Source organism: Dipteris shenzhenensis, chromosome 4, assembly GCF_047967505.1.
Source record: "Dipteris shenzhenensis isolate YYH24624 ecotype China chromosome 4, Dip_SZ_1.0, whole genome shotgun sequence".
NCBI lineage: Eukaryota > Viridiplantae > Streptophyta > Polypodiopsida > Gleicheniales > Dipteridaceae > Dipteris > Dipteris shenzhenensis.
The window spans coordinates 56066920-56087115 of NC_141599.1; the positions used below are offsets into that span (position 1 = coordinate 56066920).

General features: G+C 41.7%; 1 protein-coding gene across 1 annotated transcript; it reads right to left on the reverse strand.

The window, feature by feature from the left end:
* Window positions 1-17492: 17492 nt before the first annotated feature.
* On the reverse strand, window positions 17493-18771 carry LOC147903085 (uncharacterized). The gene has a single exon (XM_087374031.1). The coding sequence runs from the start codon at window positions 18699-18701 to the stop codon at window positions 17715-17717; it is 987 nt and encodes a 328-aa protein (XP_087230157.1). The 5' UTR covers window positions 18702-18771; the 3' UTR covers window positions 17493-17714.
* Window positions 18772-20196: the final 1425 nt, after the last annotated feature.

The window sequence follows — 20196 nt, forward strand, 5'->3', positions numbered from 1 at the left end:
GTTTAATGAAACTTCGAGTAAGCATATGCCAATTTTCATGTAGTTCTATTATTTGAAAAGGCCAAAGCAATTAGTAAAATGTTCCACATTAAGAACATTGTGTTGACTCAACACAACAAATTTTGAGCAAAAAAAAGTGTCACATCAAAAAGTGGGCTATCATAACACCAACCAAGTTTATATTTTGCATTCAGGTCTATGGATTGATCCTAGGTCGACTAAGCACTGATGAAACATCCATAGTGGAAAGGGTTGGTTGATGAATAAGCATGTGTTGATATGGATCCAATCCCAATACACGGATGAAGATGTAATAGATATGTTTGCATGCCAGGTAAGGTTTTTGACCCAACTCTCTTTTTTGAAAATCTGGACATGTACACATGGGTTCAGTCTTGATGTGCACATCGTAAGACATCCGAGCCTTGTCAGACCCTGTTGTTCTCAAATGGAAAATACTATGATGAAGAAGCTCCACTGTCATTTCTCCCATGACAACTGCGTGCATAGATTGAGCACTAGCTATTCTTTTTGCAGCCTCCTTAGATATGCCATGCCTCCATTTTGTGGTTCTTACCAATGTGTGTTGAGCTAAATTCCTTGGTATGGATGCCGACCCTCCATGTGCATCACAAAAATTAGTTGGCATCGGTGCTGATCCTTGAGGTACATTTGGTGTCCTCCAATTTACATGGGGTTGATCCACTATTTGCAGTCTAAAACCAGCCTTGATGAGATTGCCTATCTCCTCACTTGTGATGTTTGTTTCCACATCCACCTTCCACACAGATGGACGTTCAGGAACATGCATGATATTATGATCTAGGTGCCATGTATGAGTTATATCATCATTACAAAACCACATCCATTGTGCTTTTGGTCCTCCTACCCCTGGATGCCGCCGTTCAGAGTAGAAACAGGGTGCCACCACTCCTTGTGAACTGCTTTGTATATATCGATTACACTTAACCTTTCCATCTATGAATCCAAGACACTTCACTTTAGAGTTTTTGGAGGTCCTTCGAATTGCCCAAAAGGTACGGTGGATAGGCACCTCAACAATAGAGAGGCCACTAGGAAGGCCTCCTTGTCTCATAGGTGGAGCCGTTGGGGCTTGTTCTCTTGTGGGCATGGTCTCATTCTGAGCTCCTTCAGCTTCCCCTACATTGCCATGTTTTTCCCATGATGTTTTTGTAGACTCCCCTTGAACTCCACCTTGCTCCATTGTGGAAGCCTCAACATCCACTGGTTGGGTATTACCTTGCGGTTTTATTGAATGCCAATCTCCACCTTCTGTCTCGAACCTAATTTTTCTCGGCCGCCCTCTTTGCTTACGATCTCTGGTCTCCATCACATACCCTGGCTTGTGTGAGGTGTTTTCTAAATGTATACTTGATGACTTGCTTCTCTTTCTTTGGACTGTTACCTTATCCCCATGTAATGGTCTTGGTTCTTCATACATTGGTGTCCCTGCAACTGTTTCATGCACCATTTGTGCAACTTGTGCTAGTGAAGGTGTACTCCTTGAGGCCACTCTTTGCATCAAGGCTTCCAAGTTAGGACCATCCCCAACATGCCTTCCAATCATATATGCATATTGTTTGGCACTTTGTAATAGGGCATTTGCCATGTCCGAGACGCAACAATCATATAATTGTATCTTTGTCTTAAACCCTTCTCCTGCTAGCCAACTACCATGCATGCTTTCAGCTAGATTTGACCTTGGAGTGTGTGCCTCCTCCAAGGAACTCTTTGTTACCTGTGGTAAAAAGGGAGGTAATTAGATTGGCTTATTACGTTTATTTAGCTTACTACATTTATCTACAAAATACATACCGCGCTCATGAGATTCCCCCAATGGGCAATCCGCACATCCCACCAACTAAACCATATGTCCATTGAAGGAATGTCGGCCACACGGACGTGTCCTGCATGCCACCACTTCCAAATGAGCTTTGCTTGGTTGGTAGCTTCTTGCTTTGTCTTACATAATCTCCAATTCTCACACATGGTGATATGCTCGTTCCTCATATCCTCTTTGATGAATTTCCTTGTGTGCTTATGCAAGCTTTGTTCCCAATGGAAGAGACATGAGTGCTCTCTCCCAACAATTATGTTGTTTGGACCCCCATTGAAAATAGTTCTCATAGCTATCCAATTTGCTCCAGCTTTATCAGACATGAAACCATGAAAATCTGCAGGGGGATACCCACATTCTTTCATTGTGGAATTCAACATCTCCCAAAATAGGATTTGGCTTGCAGCATCTTCATCTTTCATCTCACATGTGGCGATGGTCATTAATTCCTGCACACTGGTAGACAAAGCCAACATTATTAAATATTATACCACAACTCTCTTGATGATAGCAACATGGATACATAAGGATGGAGGGAAGTTATACCTAGGATCATAAACATGACATGCCATTGTGCTCCACCCAATCACTCAATGGGTGTGATCAAATTGTACCCATGAATTCCTCAAATCACCATTTCCTCCTCTTCTCATGCGATTAACAAGATCCACACCAGATGCTGGACCATTGGTTGACATTTTAAAAACAAAACATTTTTCATCTGGCAAGCCTTGCCCTGGAAAACGACTTCCATGGAAGAATCAATACATAGACCTTTTCTTTAGTAAAAGAAGGCTGTCATAACCTTCCCCAACAGGTAACCTTGCCTTCTTCTCTTGTGCAACAATCCATTTGAACCTGTAACATCAGAAGTCAACTATTTAGAAGGTCTTTATACCATTCTAAAGTTAAGTAAATTAAAAATCACTTAGCTACAAACAAACATACCGTTGATTCTCAACTAGTGGTACCAATTGCTCAAGAAAGTTGGTCAACTCTAGATCTCCCACACTTGCCCCTTCATTATTGTCTCCTCTCATCAATGATGAATTCAAGAGCTCCTTGGCAACACTCATTTGAGCTTTGCGTGGTCCAGCATTTTTATCCACCTTCAAAACATCTGCAACAAGCTTCTTTGTTTTCTCTATCATTGCCTTAGATGTTCCTGGCTGTACGGGGTGCTGATGTTCACCAACATGGACCATCAATCTAGTCATTGTTTCATCAAATGGCATTACATAATATACTATGCAATTACAAGTATCAATGCAATAAGCAGGCTTACGACAATAGTGACAAACAATCTTGTTCCTCTCCTCTTCAGTCAAGAGTCCAAGAGCAATCTTCTTTTGTAGGTAGCTTCTAAAAAAGGATGTGTTAAACTTCTTATTGTTTGCAAAATAAGGGCAAGTAATTCTATGGCATTCTAATGAGCCAACACAGTAGCTAAGCCTTACTGTACATGAGATAGCCATGTTGGTGGTTGATGGTTTAGTCCATATGTGGCCATCAAATTTTTGCTCCATGCCATTCATGCCATTGATGTTTCCAAAAGTTGGAGGAAATTCCAATAGCATACTTCCATTATATACCCTTGGTAATTCAGTGACTTGCTTCCTTTGCTTTTATATTTGCAATCCGCATTTTGAGTATATTGGCTTTTATATTTGCAATCCGCATTTTGAGTATATTGGCTTGCTTGTTCTCCATGATCCAAGGTATGATGCTTTTGCTAATCTGACATTCATCTTTTGAATGGTCCTCATTTGAGCCTTCAAGGTCAATGTGTGAAGTCTGCATCATCTCAATGTCAACATCAGTCCTCGACTTATAAGAATTGTGGTACATACCAGGCTTCTCAATGGGATTTAACTCTTCAAGATCCACGTAAGGAGATGGTTGAGAGGTTTTCTTTCCTTCTTTGCCAAACTCTTCGGAGTAAACTCTACTAGCAACACAACGTGATGATGAACCAGGCTCTTCAAGATCACTAATAGTACTTGCTGCCATGATTGTATTGTGGATGAGAGCATACATTTTTGTCAAGGAGGCATCCAGTATGTAATGCTCTTGACCATCAATATCCCACTCAGATGAAAACTTTACCTTCATTGTTGCTTCACCTTCAATGACTGCCTTAAGGTAGATGAGCTTGTGCGTATGGGGAAGAAGGCTTTGAAGGAAATGTTTACTAACAATCCTTCTTCCATCCTTGAGCGGGATAGAGTGTGATAGATTCACTCCTTCAATAAGCCATTCAATAGAAGCCTCTTCTGTAGCCATTTTGGATGACACAACAAAAGGTACCAAAGACAGAGGGAGCTCAGAGAAAGTGGTTATTAGAGGAGGTCAGAGAATACAGACAATCTTGAGAGCAAAGGGATGGTAATCCAACATGGCATTGAGAGCAGAGGGATGATAACCCAACACGGATCATGAAAATAAGAAGGGATGAAAGAGAGAAATGCAGTGTGATGCAAAGCTAGAAGGCAACCAAAGAGACTTAGAAAGTAATGGTGGGAGAGAATGAAGAGGAGAAAATGACAAGAGAGTAGTATCAGGATGCGTGGTCACGAGAAAGCAGAGTGCAAATATTGAAAATGGATAGAGAATGGGTAGAGGATTGTGAAACAGGTGGTGTTTGAGCTAATTCCAATGTTGATGATGCCCTGACACCACAATGAGAAGTAGCCATGTGGCCGTCATTACAACCCATTGAGCTGGAATGATGGTGAGAAAGGTGGCGGCCGAGATTCTTTCACAAACTTGGATTATGCCAGGATGCCACAATCTTAAGCCTTAAAAGCTACATGCTATTATAGGGACGATTAATGATTGGAGAGAGATGAAGGAGAGACTCCTTCAAAACAACGTGGGCTATCTAGCATTCAAAACAACGTGGGCTATCTAGCAGGAAGACAGTGGGTACATCATCGATGCACGCTGGCCGATCGCACATGGCCGATCGCACACTGATGACGCTTTGGAGACATCCTTGCTTGCGATGGTATCGAGGGATGAGCCACCGTTTTGTTTCATCATTGATAGCTTCAAGCCACACAAACGTGGGCTATCTAGCATTCAAAACAACGTGGGCTATCTAGCAGGAAGACAGTGGGTACATCATCGATGCACGTTGGCCGATCGCACACTGATGACGCTTTGGAGACATCCTTGCTTGCGATGGTATCGAGGGATGAGCCACCGTTTTGTTTCATCATTGATAGCTTCAAGCCACACAGAGAACAAAGAAACTAATTGCATTGTCGAATGGGTCTCTCACCTAGGATGATAGTAATTTCGGTAGATCAACTCCGCCATTTGGTTCTTGCTTTGCACTGATCTTCCCCTCTAACTTAAATAAAATATCCTGTTGAATATGGCCCGATTAACCGAGTCTATGATGAGTAGAAAATGTAGGTGATTGCGAACCAAGGTACCCAAATCAATTTAACGATGAAGGGCAATTCAGTGATACGATGAGTATAATACGCAAGCACCACGGGATAAGGTCGACCTCTCTCCTCCCTCCTTCGTCCCCTCTCTCGGCTCTTTCCTCCCTCCTTCCACTCTCCTCCCTCCTTCCACTCTCGGCTCTCTCCTCCCTCCTTCCACTCTCGGCTCTCTCCTCCTTCCTTCCCATCCTATCGATATTAGCTCTCTCCTCCCTCTTTCCACTCTCCTCCTTCCTTCCCATCCTATCGATATTAGCTCTCCTCCCTCCTTCGTCCCCTATCTTGGCTCTCTCCTCCCTCCTTCCACCTTTCCACTCTCCTCCCTCCCTCTATCCTATCAATAAGGTCGACCTCTCTCCTCCCTCCTTCGTCCCCTATCTATGAAACCGAAAAAAAGGGGGGGGTTGCTGAGCCCCCCCCCTTTTTTCGGTTTCAGCAGCCCCAAACTCTATGAGACCGGAAAAAAGGGGGGGGCTGCTGAGCCCCCCCCTTTTTTCCGGTCAGCAGCCCCCCCCTTTTTTCCGGTTTCATAGATAGGGGACGAAGGAGGGAGGAGGTTTCATAGATAGAGTTTGGGGCTGCTGAAACCGAAAAAAAGGGGGGGGCTGCTGAGCCCCCCCCTTTTTTTCGGTTTCATAGATAGGGGACAAAGGAGGGAGGAGGTTTCATAGATAGAGTTTGGGGCTGCTATGAAACCGAAAAAAAGGGGGGGGGCTGCTGAGCTCCCCCCTTTTTTTCGGTTTCATAGATAGGGGACGAAGGAGGGAGGAGGTTTCATAGATAGAGTTTGGGGCTGCTGAGCGGCGGCTGCTGAAACCGAAAAAAAGGGGGGGGCTGCTGAGCCCCCCCTTTTTTCGGGTCTCATAGAGTTTGGGGCTGCTGAAACTTGCTTTGTTATCTAACGACTATTTTGCTTTGTTATTTTGCAGTTTTCATACTTACGACTATGCTAGACATTTTGTGAGTGCTTACACATGTATACTAGGCCTTGAGGGAACTCGCTCGGGAGTTGAGGATCATCCTCTAGGGAAGCTCACGCGAGTAGCAGCGGTACTGTACTTCTACATTTTAATGATGTTATTTACTCATATTCTTTGGATATTGCTTTCTTTAAACTTTTGGGGTTGCTTAACTTTAGAGTTTCTATCTACTTAGAATTCAATGGAAAATTGAAATATGAGGGGTATGAGGTCTGTTGCACTAGATGGGCCATACTTTCTGCAGCAGTGGTGACGATGCATGGAATCTAAGTCTCAGGATGAGCTCCCATTTGATAAACATGCCTGCTCAACAGCTGCAAAAAAGGGGATCTTTGGGAGGAGGTTTATGTGCAGAAGCCCCAAGATTTTGTTGTTTCTAGACAAGCACAAGGTTTCCAAGCTCTTTGTTGGCTGAAGCAAGCACCTTATGCAGGGTATTAGAAGATAAACCAGTTTTTCTTGTCCAAGGGCTTTGTGATAACTCCCATTGAGCCTAATTTGTATATTATGAAAAGGGGAAAGATTTGATTGTGCTATTTTATTATGCTGATGATATCATATGTACTAGGAGTAAGGAAAGATAATTTCGGATGAGAGATCATACTTGCGAGCGATAATGTGAATGATATCGTACTTACAAGCAAGAATATGAGGACTTAAGATGAACCTTCAAAAACACTGGACATGATTGTTTTGGCTTGTCAAACTCTCTCTTGGCATTGAATTTTGGCAAACATTGTTTTCTTTTATTCGTTTGCTGTCATTTGTGAAGCAATGAGGCAAGAGATGACTGCACACATTGTCAAGCTCAATTTGACAAAATGTATGCAAAGTCATACAACAATTTTGACATGCATAAAAAGAGTCCAAAATCTTCCAAATTGCATGAAAGCCCATTTCGCTCAAACTTTCAAATGTAAACAAAGGACACCAAAGGAGTCATTGGATTGTAAGATAAGAATCTTAAAAATAATTTGCAAGACCTTTTTTTAACACATGATTGTAAGAAAATCAACCAACGTGCAACAAAATTTTGCAAATTTGTAAGCCACTAGTAGTGCTATGCAAGCGAGGCTGTGATCGACCCCCAGCTTCCCTGGCAGCGCCTTCGCATCATAGGGCTGCAAGGGACAGCGTGGTATATGGACCCCCTGGTTGTGCAGGACCAGGACTGGAGACTTTGGATTTGGGAGGGCCGCTCCTTGACAGAGTTGGAGTGGGACCCAGGGGAGTGGCGCTGGCCACCACTGGAGACCTCAGAGAACCCTACCCCCTTCTTCTCATATAGCGCGCGCACCGGTAGGCGTGCTCTTGGGGCTCTCCAGCGCAGGCTACCTACCCAGGCACATAGCTGGTATGCCCAAGGGATATCTCTGGTCTTCCTTCGTACATTCTGGAAGACTCTTTGGGCAAGATGGCGGCCGAGGAAGATCTCTTACTTTCTTTGGATGGTGGTCCATAAGGGGCTACCAGTGGGGAGATGGCTGAGGCAGATGGGGCAGGAGGGGCACTGCCAGATGTGTTTTCAGGAGGAGGAATCCCTGAAGCACTGCCTTTGGAGTTGTTCGCATGCTCAGACAGTGTCGAAGGGAGTCATGGGGATCTTAGCGAGGGCTGCACCCGAGCTAGGATCGGTCACTTGGGGAGCCGTTTGCTGGTGCAGCACCGAGGTGGGACACCACTTGGCTTACGAGTTCTCTCAGCAGGATCCAGTTTTCTTCATCACGTAGGCCACCTGGGCATACATGGAAAGCTTCCCCTGGCATCTGACAGAGACAGATGCAGGACGGATGACTCGGCACCCAGTTTGGGAGATCATAGGGAGTATTGTAGGCTGGCATATCTGGACTTCCAGATGTGCGCAGACCCTAGGAGATCAGGCTTCTTTTGCTACCCAAACCCTAGCAGACATCTGGAGCACGATCATTCACATGCTCAAGGGTCAGTGGGATCAAATTCAGGGGGACTCCCGAGCAGGGAAGGAGAAGAGACGGCGCTTCCTTCACGACTGGGACCATTAAAAGCTTTTCTTCCAGCACTCTGCTCAGAGTCTTCAGTGGCATTACTCGCCCCCACCGTGGCTGTTTGTCCACACTCAGATGATTATGCCCTGAGAGGCTTGTAATTTTTTATATTTTGTTACCACGGGCTGTATCCGTTTTGTGATTACAGCCCGCTGGCCTTTAGGTCTTCTTGTACTCTCGTTTTCAAGCAATATAACTAGCACTACTTTTTGCGAATATATATATATATATATACTAAGATTTTCAGTTGATGTACTTTTGGCTACCTCATTTTGAGGTTGCTAGTAGCTACTCTTGTAATATAATCAACCAAAAGTTTTCACTTTTAAAAAAAAAAGAGTGTGTGTGTGTGGAGATAAAGATTACAGTAATTTTGGGCCTATAAAGTACCACTTCGGCAGCTGGTTTTCTTTGGCGGGATTTACTAAAGGTTATATTTTTGGGGGGTTGCAGTTAATCCTAAACCAAGGAAAATGCATTTCCTTTCCAGTGCCTACCTCCTCTAGCCTTAACTATCATACAACTAACCTGTCATATTCGTCAATGTATTGTGTGGGGTATCTATCAGTACATGGGTCTTCAAAGATGGCAAGGATATCATTGGATCACATCATTGAGCATGTCAAGAAGGCTTGATTTGACAGATTCTATAGAATATGTGAACAATTACAGCTTGGATAGAAAGAGAGCAAACTAAGTTTAAAAACCTGATAGGTCTCGAGTGAAAGATCGACAGGTCTCGAGTGAAAGACCAACAGGTCTCGAGTGAAAGAACAGCGAAGGAATAGATATTGAAAGCCACAATAGCAATGAAATTTTTTCTGGTGCTTGGGTCCTGAGCTTTGATGAAGCCATTTTGCAAGGCATCCCTTAGCAACCCAAGATTGTCGTAGATGAGATTGATCGCTTGGAGGAAGAACATAGAGTTCCCAAGAGTGTCATTCACAAGATGGTCATATTGCAAGAGGAAATGTGAGAAGGCCTTCAATATTAAAAGAACCCATAGTTTGCAAAGTATGTTGCTGAAGGCTCCCACTGTGCGAAGTGTCGAGCCCTTGTCCTGGAATCCTTGCGTAAATATAAAGTCCTTCAAATATCTTGGACTTGATCTCTTAAAATCTTGGATATATATTACCCGAGACTTTTTTAGGGGCTGACCACCCCTCTAATACAATCGGCTTTTCAATAGAACTTGAGTTAAGTAGTAAATTGTCTTCTTTGAAAAAAAAATTTAGTAAATTGTCTTTGTATTTATCCATCCTTAGATGCGATGGTGGTCTCTTTTTGAAATGTAGAACTTGGTTGTATACTACTCGGGTATATAACTTTAAGGGCTAACTATATATTTGGCTTTTCTATATAACTTCAATTTTAAAGTAACAATTTGCGATTTACCCATCCTTGGAAACCTCTTTTATGATGGCTTCACTTAGCTGGACTTTATAATTTGAAAATGTTGCATTTATTTAGATTTGAAGGTTCTATTTCTTATCACTGTTTCACTCAGTTGGACTTTATAATTTAAAAATGTTTCCTTGAGTTGGACTTTATAATTTGATGGACATTTTCCAATAATACAGTATGATTCTATAGCTTGCAATTCATTTAGGATTTGTGGTCACCAGCCCAGTGGCTGAAATCTCATAATAGATAAAGAGAACCTGCCTAAAGGGGACTATTTTAGTATAGCACTTTGCAACAATATGATTCATTTTAGGATAGCAAGACAGTAGTGTAGGAGAAGTGGTCATGATAAGTGGTTGCCAGCGCGGTGGTTGGTTGCACACTAGGATATTAATTACCATCAGCACAATGACTTGCTTCTATTATTACAAGATGAATTGGTTTGCTGCACAGTAGGATATTAACTGCCACCACTATGGTGGTTTTCTTCTATTATTACCAGATGAATTGGTTGGTTGCACTTTAACATATTAATTGCCACCAACACAGTGGTTTGCTTCTATTATTACAAGATGAATGGCATGCAATTAATTCATTTAGCATTTGTGGTCATAGTTGGTGGTTGAAATTTGACAATAGTTAAAGAGAACCAGCCTAAAGGGGACACCATAAACAAATGCATTTTCTAATATTTCACCAACCCGGTGGTTGAAATCTGACAATAGTAAAAGAGAACCAGTCTATTTGTGGGAGCTATTTTCCTTGTGTGCAACTAAGGAAAATGCAATTGGATCCTATGACGTGCGATTAGATGACTGAAAACAAGCACGGTGGTTGTTTGGGATATACTAAAATCAAGCGTGGGGTTAATCTATCATTTGGGATTTACAAAAACAAGAGCAGTGGTTGTTTGGGACACATGATGAGGATCCAGGTGGCCTTTCTTGCTCCTTTCTTGTGAGACACATGATGAGGATCCAGGTGGACTACAGACTGCACATTCATCAAGGAGACATGAGCATCGATCCCCATGGAGAAATGCTCCAATACAACTAGATCTTAAGTTTCACAGCTTGCCTACATAGGTTAAAGCCTATGTATGTCTGGCAAACTAGCAACAACAAACATTCTTGTCTTTGAGTTTCCTGATATACAAGGGCTTCCAATGCTCAAAGCTCCTATGCCCAACTGAAATGTCAGGATTCTGATCCATAAAATTGAGATACAGTCTGTCTGTTGAACCCAACATGCAGGCCCTCTTTTTGCACTACTATGAGGAAAACAAAACAAAATACAGTATGTGCAAAAACGTAGTCTAATTAAACCATTTAACCTACAGGAAACAAAACAATTTCAACCCCCAGGCTAGTTTAATACAGTCATATATAATAAGGTACTAGTAAAACAAAACAATTTCAACCACTGCATTGGTTTCGGACAGATAATTTCAACCACCTGGGTTGGTTTAGGACAGGTCACAATTTCAACCATCGAGCTAGTTTAGGACAGTTACTATTTTAACTATCGAGCTCGTTTAGCCTGACGGCCACAATTAGACAATAACAAGTATACTGCTTTTCATTTCTGAATTTCGCAATTAGAAAATAACAATATATTGCTTTTCATTTCTATACCAATATATTGCTTTTCTTTTCTTTATTTATGCTCAACCACAATTTCAATCAGATACTACTGTTTGACTTGAAATAGCACTGGGCTGGCTTAAGACAATCACATTAAGTCCAAGCCGTCTCAGCTTAGAAATTAAGTGGTATATGACCCAAATAGTAGAAAATTAAATTTAATTAATTTAAGGACTAAGAAACACAGTAATTTCAACCACCGAGCTAGTCGACAACTAATGTTTGTTCAACCACATTGGTGTTTGAGTTGAACCAGCCACGATTGCATGACGTTCCAACCACCGAGCTAGTTTAGTAAAATAACAATATAATGAAGCAAAATAATTTTCAACCATTGTGCTAGTTTAGGACAGTTGCAATTTCAACTACCGGGCTGGTTTAGTACACATTTAGGATAGTCACAATTTCAACTACCAGGTTGGTTTAGGACAGTCATAATTTCAACCACCGAGCTGGTTTATCCTGACGGTCTCAACTTCACATATAAGACAATAACAAGAATATTGCTTTTCATATTTTAATTTCACAATTAGAAAATAATATTTCACAATTAAAAAAAAACAATATATTGCATTTTATTTCTGAATATCACAATTTCAATCAGTAAACTGATGTTTGTCTTAAACCAGCACCAGACTGGTTTAGGACAATTAGATTAAGTCCAAGCCATCTTGGTCTAGAAATTAGGTGGTATATGACCCGAATAGTAGAAAATCAAATTTAACTAATTTAAGTACTAAGAAACACAGTAATTTCAACCACTGAGACCATCAACAACTAATGTCTGTTCAACCACGCTGGGTCAAAACAATCATGTAACTAGTGATTAAGCTGAAATAGCCATGGTTGCATGATGTTCCAACCACTAGGTTGGTTTAGTAAAATAATAATATATTGCCCTTTTGATGCAAAATATATTGATGTTAAGTTCTGCTCAACCATGCCACCGGGTTGGTCAACAACTAAGGTCTGTTTAACCATGCTGGTTTAGGATAATCACATAACTGGTGATTGAGCAGAACCAACCACAATTGCATGATGTTCCAACCATCGAGCTGGTTTAGTAAAATAATAATATATTACTTTTCTATGGCAAAATATATTGCTATTAATTTTTGCTCAACCACACCACCGGGCTGGTTAACAACTAATGGTTGTTCAACCACGTTGGTTCAGGACAATCACATAACTGGTGATTGAGATAAACCAGCCTATAGTCGCATGATGTTCCAACCATTGAGCTAGTTTAGGATAATCACATTTAGTCTAAGTCTGGTTTAAGAAATGAAATAAGTAAACGATCCCAAAGCTCAATCACAAACAACCACTAGGCTGGTTTAGGCACCACTGACCTGCGTTGTATCAAGCATGTGTATTCAATGTGCTCCTCAAATACCTTGCATCCCGTCCGCTTTTTATAGATATCCTTTCTATTTGGAGAAACTTCATGCCAAAATGTTGTCACTGTAGCAATGACTTTCGCACTTAGGCTATCTCTCCTTTTCTTGCGTTCTGTTGAAGCCCACAGACTTCTCGAATCGGAATGATCGTGCATTTCTTCTACTCTATGTTCAATCGTTAGAGCCACACTGGTCCTTCCGATTGACAACATCTTCGACATTTTGTGCCCAAGCCATTTCTCCTTTGTTTTAGGGGACACCAACATAGCTAATGTCACCCTCTTTGCAACTAGTTGATCTAAGCTGTGTACTCCTTTCACTTTCTGTAGTCCATTTCTCAAGTTAGAGAGCATCGCCTCTTGGGCGTGCATCTCTTGAGGTTTTGGTAGGGTTGCTACTCTATGAACTTTAGGGTGCAAGCTAAAGCTTGTGAAGACTCAAGACTAGTATCTGAATGGCCTTATGTTGCTACTTCAAATGCTCCCACCAATCGTGACACCATAGCTCATGATCTTTGCTCCGATGTTAATGATCGAATGCGTGTATCTGCAACCACTTCCTGCCTGCTACTCTGCAAGGAATCTTCTTTCTTCTTGTTGTTTCTCCCTTTGCAAATGTTACAAAAGTATTTTTTAGTTTTCCATTTCGATACCATGCCATTGCTTTCCTCAACCCGCAATCTGTTTCTTGTGCCTTGACTAGTCTTTTCATCTTTCTCACAGCCTCTATTTGCTTGCCATGGCGAGCAGCTGCATGTTGCCATTGATGCCATGGCCATGATCAGTCCAAAATAGACCCACATAAACTAGCTGGTGAGGCAAGTAAAGAATAGAAAACTTACCCGAAAGAAGACAATGCCAAACCAAAGTCTGCATGAGGTCACGTCAAGGTGCGTGCAGGTTGTAGGGCATTTGCAGGGTGGGAATAGGTTGCAGATACTTAATCTTCCAAGATTTGATGGGCGGGAGGTGTGAAATTTTAAAATTTGTGGGAGTAGCAAAATTTTCAACTGCCAACTTTCCCCTTTTGGTGATACATGTCAGTAGAATTGGATATCCCAAACAAGTGCAATGTGGCCTCAAATGCTTCAAAACAAAAATAGGCCAAAGGGCACACTATCGGGTTTGATGTTGTGTATTATGAAATGCAATAACCTTTGGCATGCTTATGAGCCATATAGCAAGCAAGTGTATGGAAAAAGAAACAATTCAAAATTGTAAATAGTATTAGAATTATTAAAAGATCTTTGCACATGCACAAATTGCAGATTTTCAACTTCTTCCATTTTAGGATGAATCTAGATACTAATACCAATAACTATCAATGTTTTAAGACCACCATGCAATAGTCCCACTAGTTTGGATTCCAAATTTTCAATCCATTTTATTTTTCAACAAATCAAAAAAAAGTTACGGAGTGTGCCCTCAAATGGGTGTGCATCACTTTAGCACAACATTGAAGGCCCATTAGTCCATGCCTAATGTTCTTATTTAGGACCTGGTGTTTCCTTGGGTTGAGGAGAGTGTAATTTTGAATGATTACTTGGTTTCATGTATGTACAAAATAAAATTTTGATGTTTTTGAATAAATTGCTAGATCCTATAGTCTTCAGGATGCATGCTTCACATGCAACATAGCACTTATAATGCTTTAATGGTCTCCTTCCAAATCCTTATTCCATAATTTTTTGCTCTCATATTCAAGTTGGAATGTGTACTATAACTTGAAGACAAAGTTTGCCGAATTCCGTTGAGCAATGCATAAGTTATGGGTCATGCAAGATATCTATATCTAGAAAATTCCCTGTACCTCACCAAAAATGGCTACACCCAAGCAAACAATGATCCGGATGAGTTGATAGTTGGTGATGGTGAAGATGTGGTTGAATCGATAATGGTAGCATTTCATAGTCAAATTCCTTCTTGTCAACAAATTACATAAGATGGATTATGATAGCTATTATGCTATTAGATTATTAAATTGTAACTTTTGGTGGTGCTGTAGCGAACATTCCAGAGCAATTGCCGCTCTGACTACGTAAAGATTATGGAAAGATTCAGTGTGGTTGGATTTTATCATTTTTTGTTGAGAATGCTGGGACAAAAAGAATAGCTAGCCCATTGCATTGAACATGTTAGATTTAACTATCTTGGCACCAACCATAATTACATCAATATCAACAAAATTATGTTGGGTGTTTCATAAACATATTTAACAGATTGGATATGGAAACTAGGTAATATTTAGTATTTAGATGATGCTTCACTTAATTTTTATACACAACATACTTTATCAATAGTTAACACACTCTTCGTTCTACTTATAGATAGGTGGCATCCTCATTGTGATGGGGATTAACTTGAGACTATATGAGCCTGTATGTTCTTTTTACAAGGAGGCTAAGATATCAAGAGAAAATATTGTAGCTTGTTGCTTGACATATGATAGACCATCTTAGAAAAGATTCCTAAAGTCAAAGGCCTCATCTCACAACTTTGGATAGTGCAAGCATAGAAATCATCCAGAAGAGCATATGGGTAAACAAAGTCTTAAATTTACTTCACCCATTCATAGAAATGCTTGTTCAATGATGTCACACCATTCCTGAAATCAGAATTGTTCAACTAGAAGATCGAAGTGAAATTTTTTATTAACATGCATGGGCTGATTGCAGGATTCATTCCTTTGAGGAATGACACTGCTTAAGCAGTTTCTTGGCGAGATGTCAATAGTACAGTGAGGCAATTGGTAGTCGTTCATCACTTTTCCCTTGGTTTTTTCAATGCATAGCACAAAGTCAGTATGCACATATAGTTTTCCATTGTATAGTGCAAGGTCATCAACGGTTCTGTTGCTCTAGTCTCCATTGTAAGCAAGGTCACCAACTTTGTTCCTTTGTAGCATCGTAGGAGCCTACTATTGTATAGTTCAAGTTTGATATTCACTGAGTGAAGGAGACATGTTGTCTAATGTCCCCTTTTGTAAATATCTTTTGCCTTTTTTTAAAAAAAAAAATCATACATAGAAAATGATTGCATATCTTATCTCTTTCTAAGTGATTACTCATTACACATGATGTGATTCATTTACCTATGAATTTGAGATTGGTATCCTTGTGACTCTTAAATATTTTCCATCATTAGACATTTTTAAGATGAGGTTACGAATTCATTACAACTAAATATACTTGACCACATTTTACTAAGGTTAGTTTTGTTTGTTATATGCATCGTAAGCCCATTAACCGTATTGGTTTATTAATTTTGTACTAAAAATTGGAACTAGTATGCATATTTGAAAGCGGCTTACAAAGGTTATCCCTTTTAAAAGTAATCACTCTAGTATGCATACTACAATTTGTTTACCTACAACGTCCAAATTTGTAGTGCAAAGTGTTATTGTAATTCTTAAATAGTAGCTATGTTTCAAAAAAATTCACATTCTCCATTTATTATATAGTACAAGATCTCCAATGCCTAGTATGTTCAACTCAAGCTACCAACATTGCAACTTCTTCATTCATTGGCATCCTTCAAGACAAAGACAATGTACGCTAATAAAAAGGTTTTCATAACAATCTTCCATCTTTCCATGGTGAAATTCAAGTACCTCTGTTTATAAGAAGAACCACTTCGACTTTGAACAACCACTTGGGAACCTCTAAACACCAAACCAACATAAATAAAATCTCCCCCATATCGAAAAGAATTAAAACTTCCCTTCAAGACGTCGGTTATAACATGACTATAAGTACGTACAGTAATTTCAAAATGAACTCCCTCAAAAACATACAATCTTTTCCCAAAAAAAATAACAACAATTAAAAAAGGCAACATTACATGCATGACAATGTAAGATTTAATAGGGACAGCTGAAGTTTGAATTCATTATTACTACAAAGCAATTTTAGTATCACTGAAGTAGTTCTCGCTTTATTTCTATCGCACACTAGCACACAATGCTGAATTTGTAACACGCAATGAGTAAAACATATACTACATTGCATGCAAACAACTTCACAGCATCTTTGACCAGAAGTTCTAAAATGAACTTGTACTTGGAAATTGATACTACTTCTACTCACTCGTACATTCTCTTCATTATAAGCACAGGAAACTCAGTTCATGTACGGAAAGTGTAATGAGAAGGTCCAACTCCCACTTGCCATTGAAGAATGCAACTTGCTGCAACATATTCAGCCAACTTGTTCAAGACCATGCACACTTACATATTACCACCTCTTCATTATGGTAACATTTCCTCATACAATGTCGATTACAAACTCTTTTTGTGAATATATTCTATTGTACAGATCGACATTGGAAGTTTGACTTTACGTTTTGCATTCGAAAAACCAACTACAACCCCGCAAAAACAAAAGAAGACCTCAGCACTATATTGACTTCACTACAATTGTTCACATTTCCCATACAATATAAAGATGAGGGAGTCTAGCAACCAAAACAACGACCGCCATAAAGGGATCAAACAGCATGACAACATTACAATAGCAACCGTACCAAAAGAAAACTCGATTTCACAAACAACAGCAAAAAAACAAAAAGCAACAAAACAAAAAACAAAAAAACGAATGCACGTAATAAATGATTGTATAACATTACAAAAGTATTCAGAAGCGTTTTGAACTCCCTCAAAATTCACTGAGTGTACAAAAACTTACTGAAAATATACCTCTCAATTGGTGTTCGAAAAAACTGAGTTCCTTAAACAAATACGTTCAAGTTTTCAACTTGCTCGAAACAATGCGCACGTGTTTTAAACATCACTTCCGCTTCATTATGGTAACATTTCCTAAGCACAATCACTAGTAACTACAAAGTTGCAAACAGAAAACTATACAGTTTGCCATCATATGATTCATATCCCTTGTTTCCTTGAAGCATGCCCCCACGGCAGCGTGGTCTCGTCACCTTGTTAGTGACAAGCGTGCTACCCGGTCGTCGTCTTCATGGGGAACCCCAACAAGTAGCGGCACATCTTCAGGAGGCGCAACTTCCGAGAAGAAGCGGCCGCCGGCCTGGCGCCGGATGGTAAGGGGCGTCGCCGCTGCTCTTCGCCACCGTCGTTGGCTCCAACGCCCTTGCAACGCCTCCGCATACTCATCTTCCCCCACCACCATCTACCACCACGCCTGCTGTGTGCCGCCGCCTCCTCCTCCTGCCGTCGTTGTTGCTGCTCTTGCACGGAAGCCGTGCAATAGCCTAAGGGCCCCGAGAACGTCTCCAGCTCCAGCATTCTGGCAATATTGCCCCGGTTAGATTCCATGCCGCATGCCGAACAATCGCAGCATCTCCTCCCCGCCCATCTTGCCGAATTGGAGCCCATCGTAATGTTGCTGCTGCGAGTCAAAGCACCCTGCGACACAAACGCATGCTCTCGCCACGATAGACTTCTCCCCTCAGATACCAACGATTCTCTCAAATCTTTCTTTTGCACCAGCTGATCGTGCAGCTCCCGCTGCCAACTATAGTCTCGCACTCTCCTGAACGACTGCGCGCGAGCCTTCACGCAGCTAGAGACCGGTGCAGTCGAGTAGCTCCCACAATGTAAACACTGCGTGATTTGCTGCATTTGATTGATATTTGGCTGCAACTGCATCGGCACGAAGTAGTAGCTTTCTCCCGTCTTGCTCCCCCAACGCCCTCGCTCGCTCATAGACATCGTTCTTGCTTCTGAGCTCGTTATGGACCTGTCTCCACTCGAGGCTGCTTGAACGATGTTGTATCTTCTCTTCACGGCTTCGGGCTCTCCCGATACTTTCCTCATTGAACCAAGTGCTCGTTGCAGCGCTGCGCTAGCCTCATTGAACGAATTTGACGACGGCCCTTTCCAGGATTCAGACTTCCCCACCAGCGCTGCATGAGCTCCAGCCCAGTCAGCCGGAGTCAACTCTGGTCGAAATTCCTTCTGTGGCATGCTTAATTTGGCAATTGGCCCTTCCAACACAAACGCCGAACTTTGCGGAGTCCCAATTCTATTTTTGAAACTTATACGAATGCGCTAAGGGCAGCGTCCTTGCGTCATGGCCACCCCTCCTCTCAAGTGATGGTGCTACGGGTGCCACTCCGAGCCTTCGCAGGGCAAGACAAGATAGCGGTCGGAATCCTCAGAGGGGCACACGACGAGCGACTGCCATTCCTATTAGCTTTTGGATTACGAAGCGCAGTTAACTATACGCAGTTCATCATGCTAGAGGCATCGGTTCCGAACTTCAGCTAGAATACAATTTCAGCTACATCTTGCAAGCAAGACAAGGTCGCGTGAAGCTGTCCCGCGCCTTCTGAAATTTGAAAAGGAATTTAGTCCTAGGACATCAGGATTCAGAACGATGTCGTGCCCTCGAAAGCCTGCGCTTCAGTCCGAAGCCGAAGTCACACGGCAAGAAATTGATACAGTGCGCTACGAATCAGCCCACGGTATCAGCGATTCTGTATATAGCTGTAATATGTATGCTGTTCACTGTACATGTAGTTGACATTGATAGTACAGAAAATTTAAAACTTTTAGTCACTGGACAGCCATGGCGGATCCAACAGCGATATCAAAAGCCTGCCGCTTTGATCAGTGTCCGGCGTCCGCTGCCAGCATTCAAACGTTACGTGGAGGGCGGGCACCTCATGCCGGAATTGCTGTGCCTGTACTCTGTAGACCCTACACGATTCGAGACCTCGGTTTTCGAGCCTCTAAAGTCTCAAGAGTCACAAGCTCTCTGGTCACTGGTGCGTTAACGACCTTCCCACTAGCTGAGAAGTCAGCATTATTATTGGCACCGAATGATTCCAAGTGGGCATTATTGGCACCGAATGCCAGGAAATGCCCAGGCCCCAGAGCGCTTGCCGTTCCCCGTCTACCCCGTGATTGTAAGTGCCAAATCTTGGCAAATTTCTGCTAAATTCGGAAAAAAAAACTTGAAATTTTGGGAGGGAAGGTTTTGAGGCCATTTTGGTTATATTTTCGTGAAAAAATCTTGTAAATTTTGAAGTCGAAGGTTTTTGTATTCAAAAATGTTTTGAGTGAACACTGCATGATCGACGACTTTCTTCAACACAGTGAGGCACGAAAAGACGCACCATCGGGGAACGAAACCTGAAAGAAGTTTAATGCACATTGCTGCCGTGCATATTTTGTAGCCCGTCCCTAGAGCGTAATCACAGGCCACGCCGCCACGGCATTGACGAGATGTAATCCGGGACACGAAGTCACACGATTAGGAGGACTCGTGACAGTGAAACAGGTCTTGTTGACACTCAATTCCAGATGGCAATGGTAAATAGGCTGGAGTCTGGACACATATTATTACAACCATTTGAAATCTCACGGTGAATCAATCAGATGAGACGCCGTAGGCTGTAGCCATACCGGAAACATTGCCATCACACGGCGCCGTGCTACTGCTGCGTGGGCCCTGGCG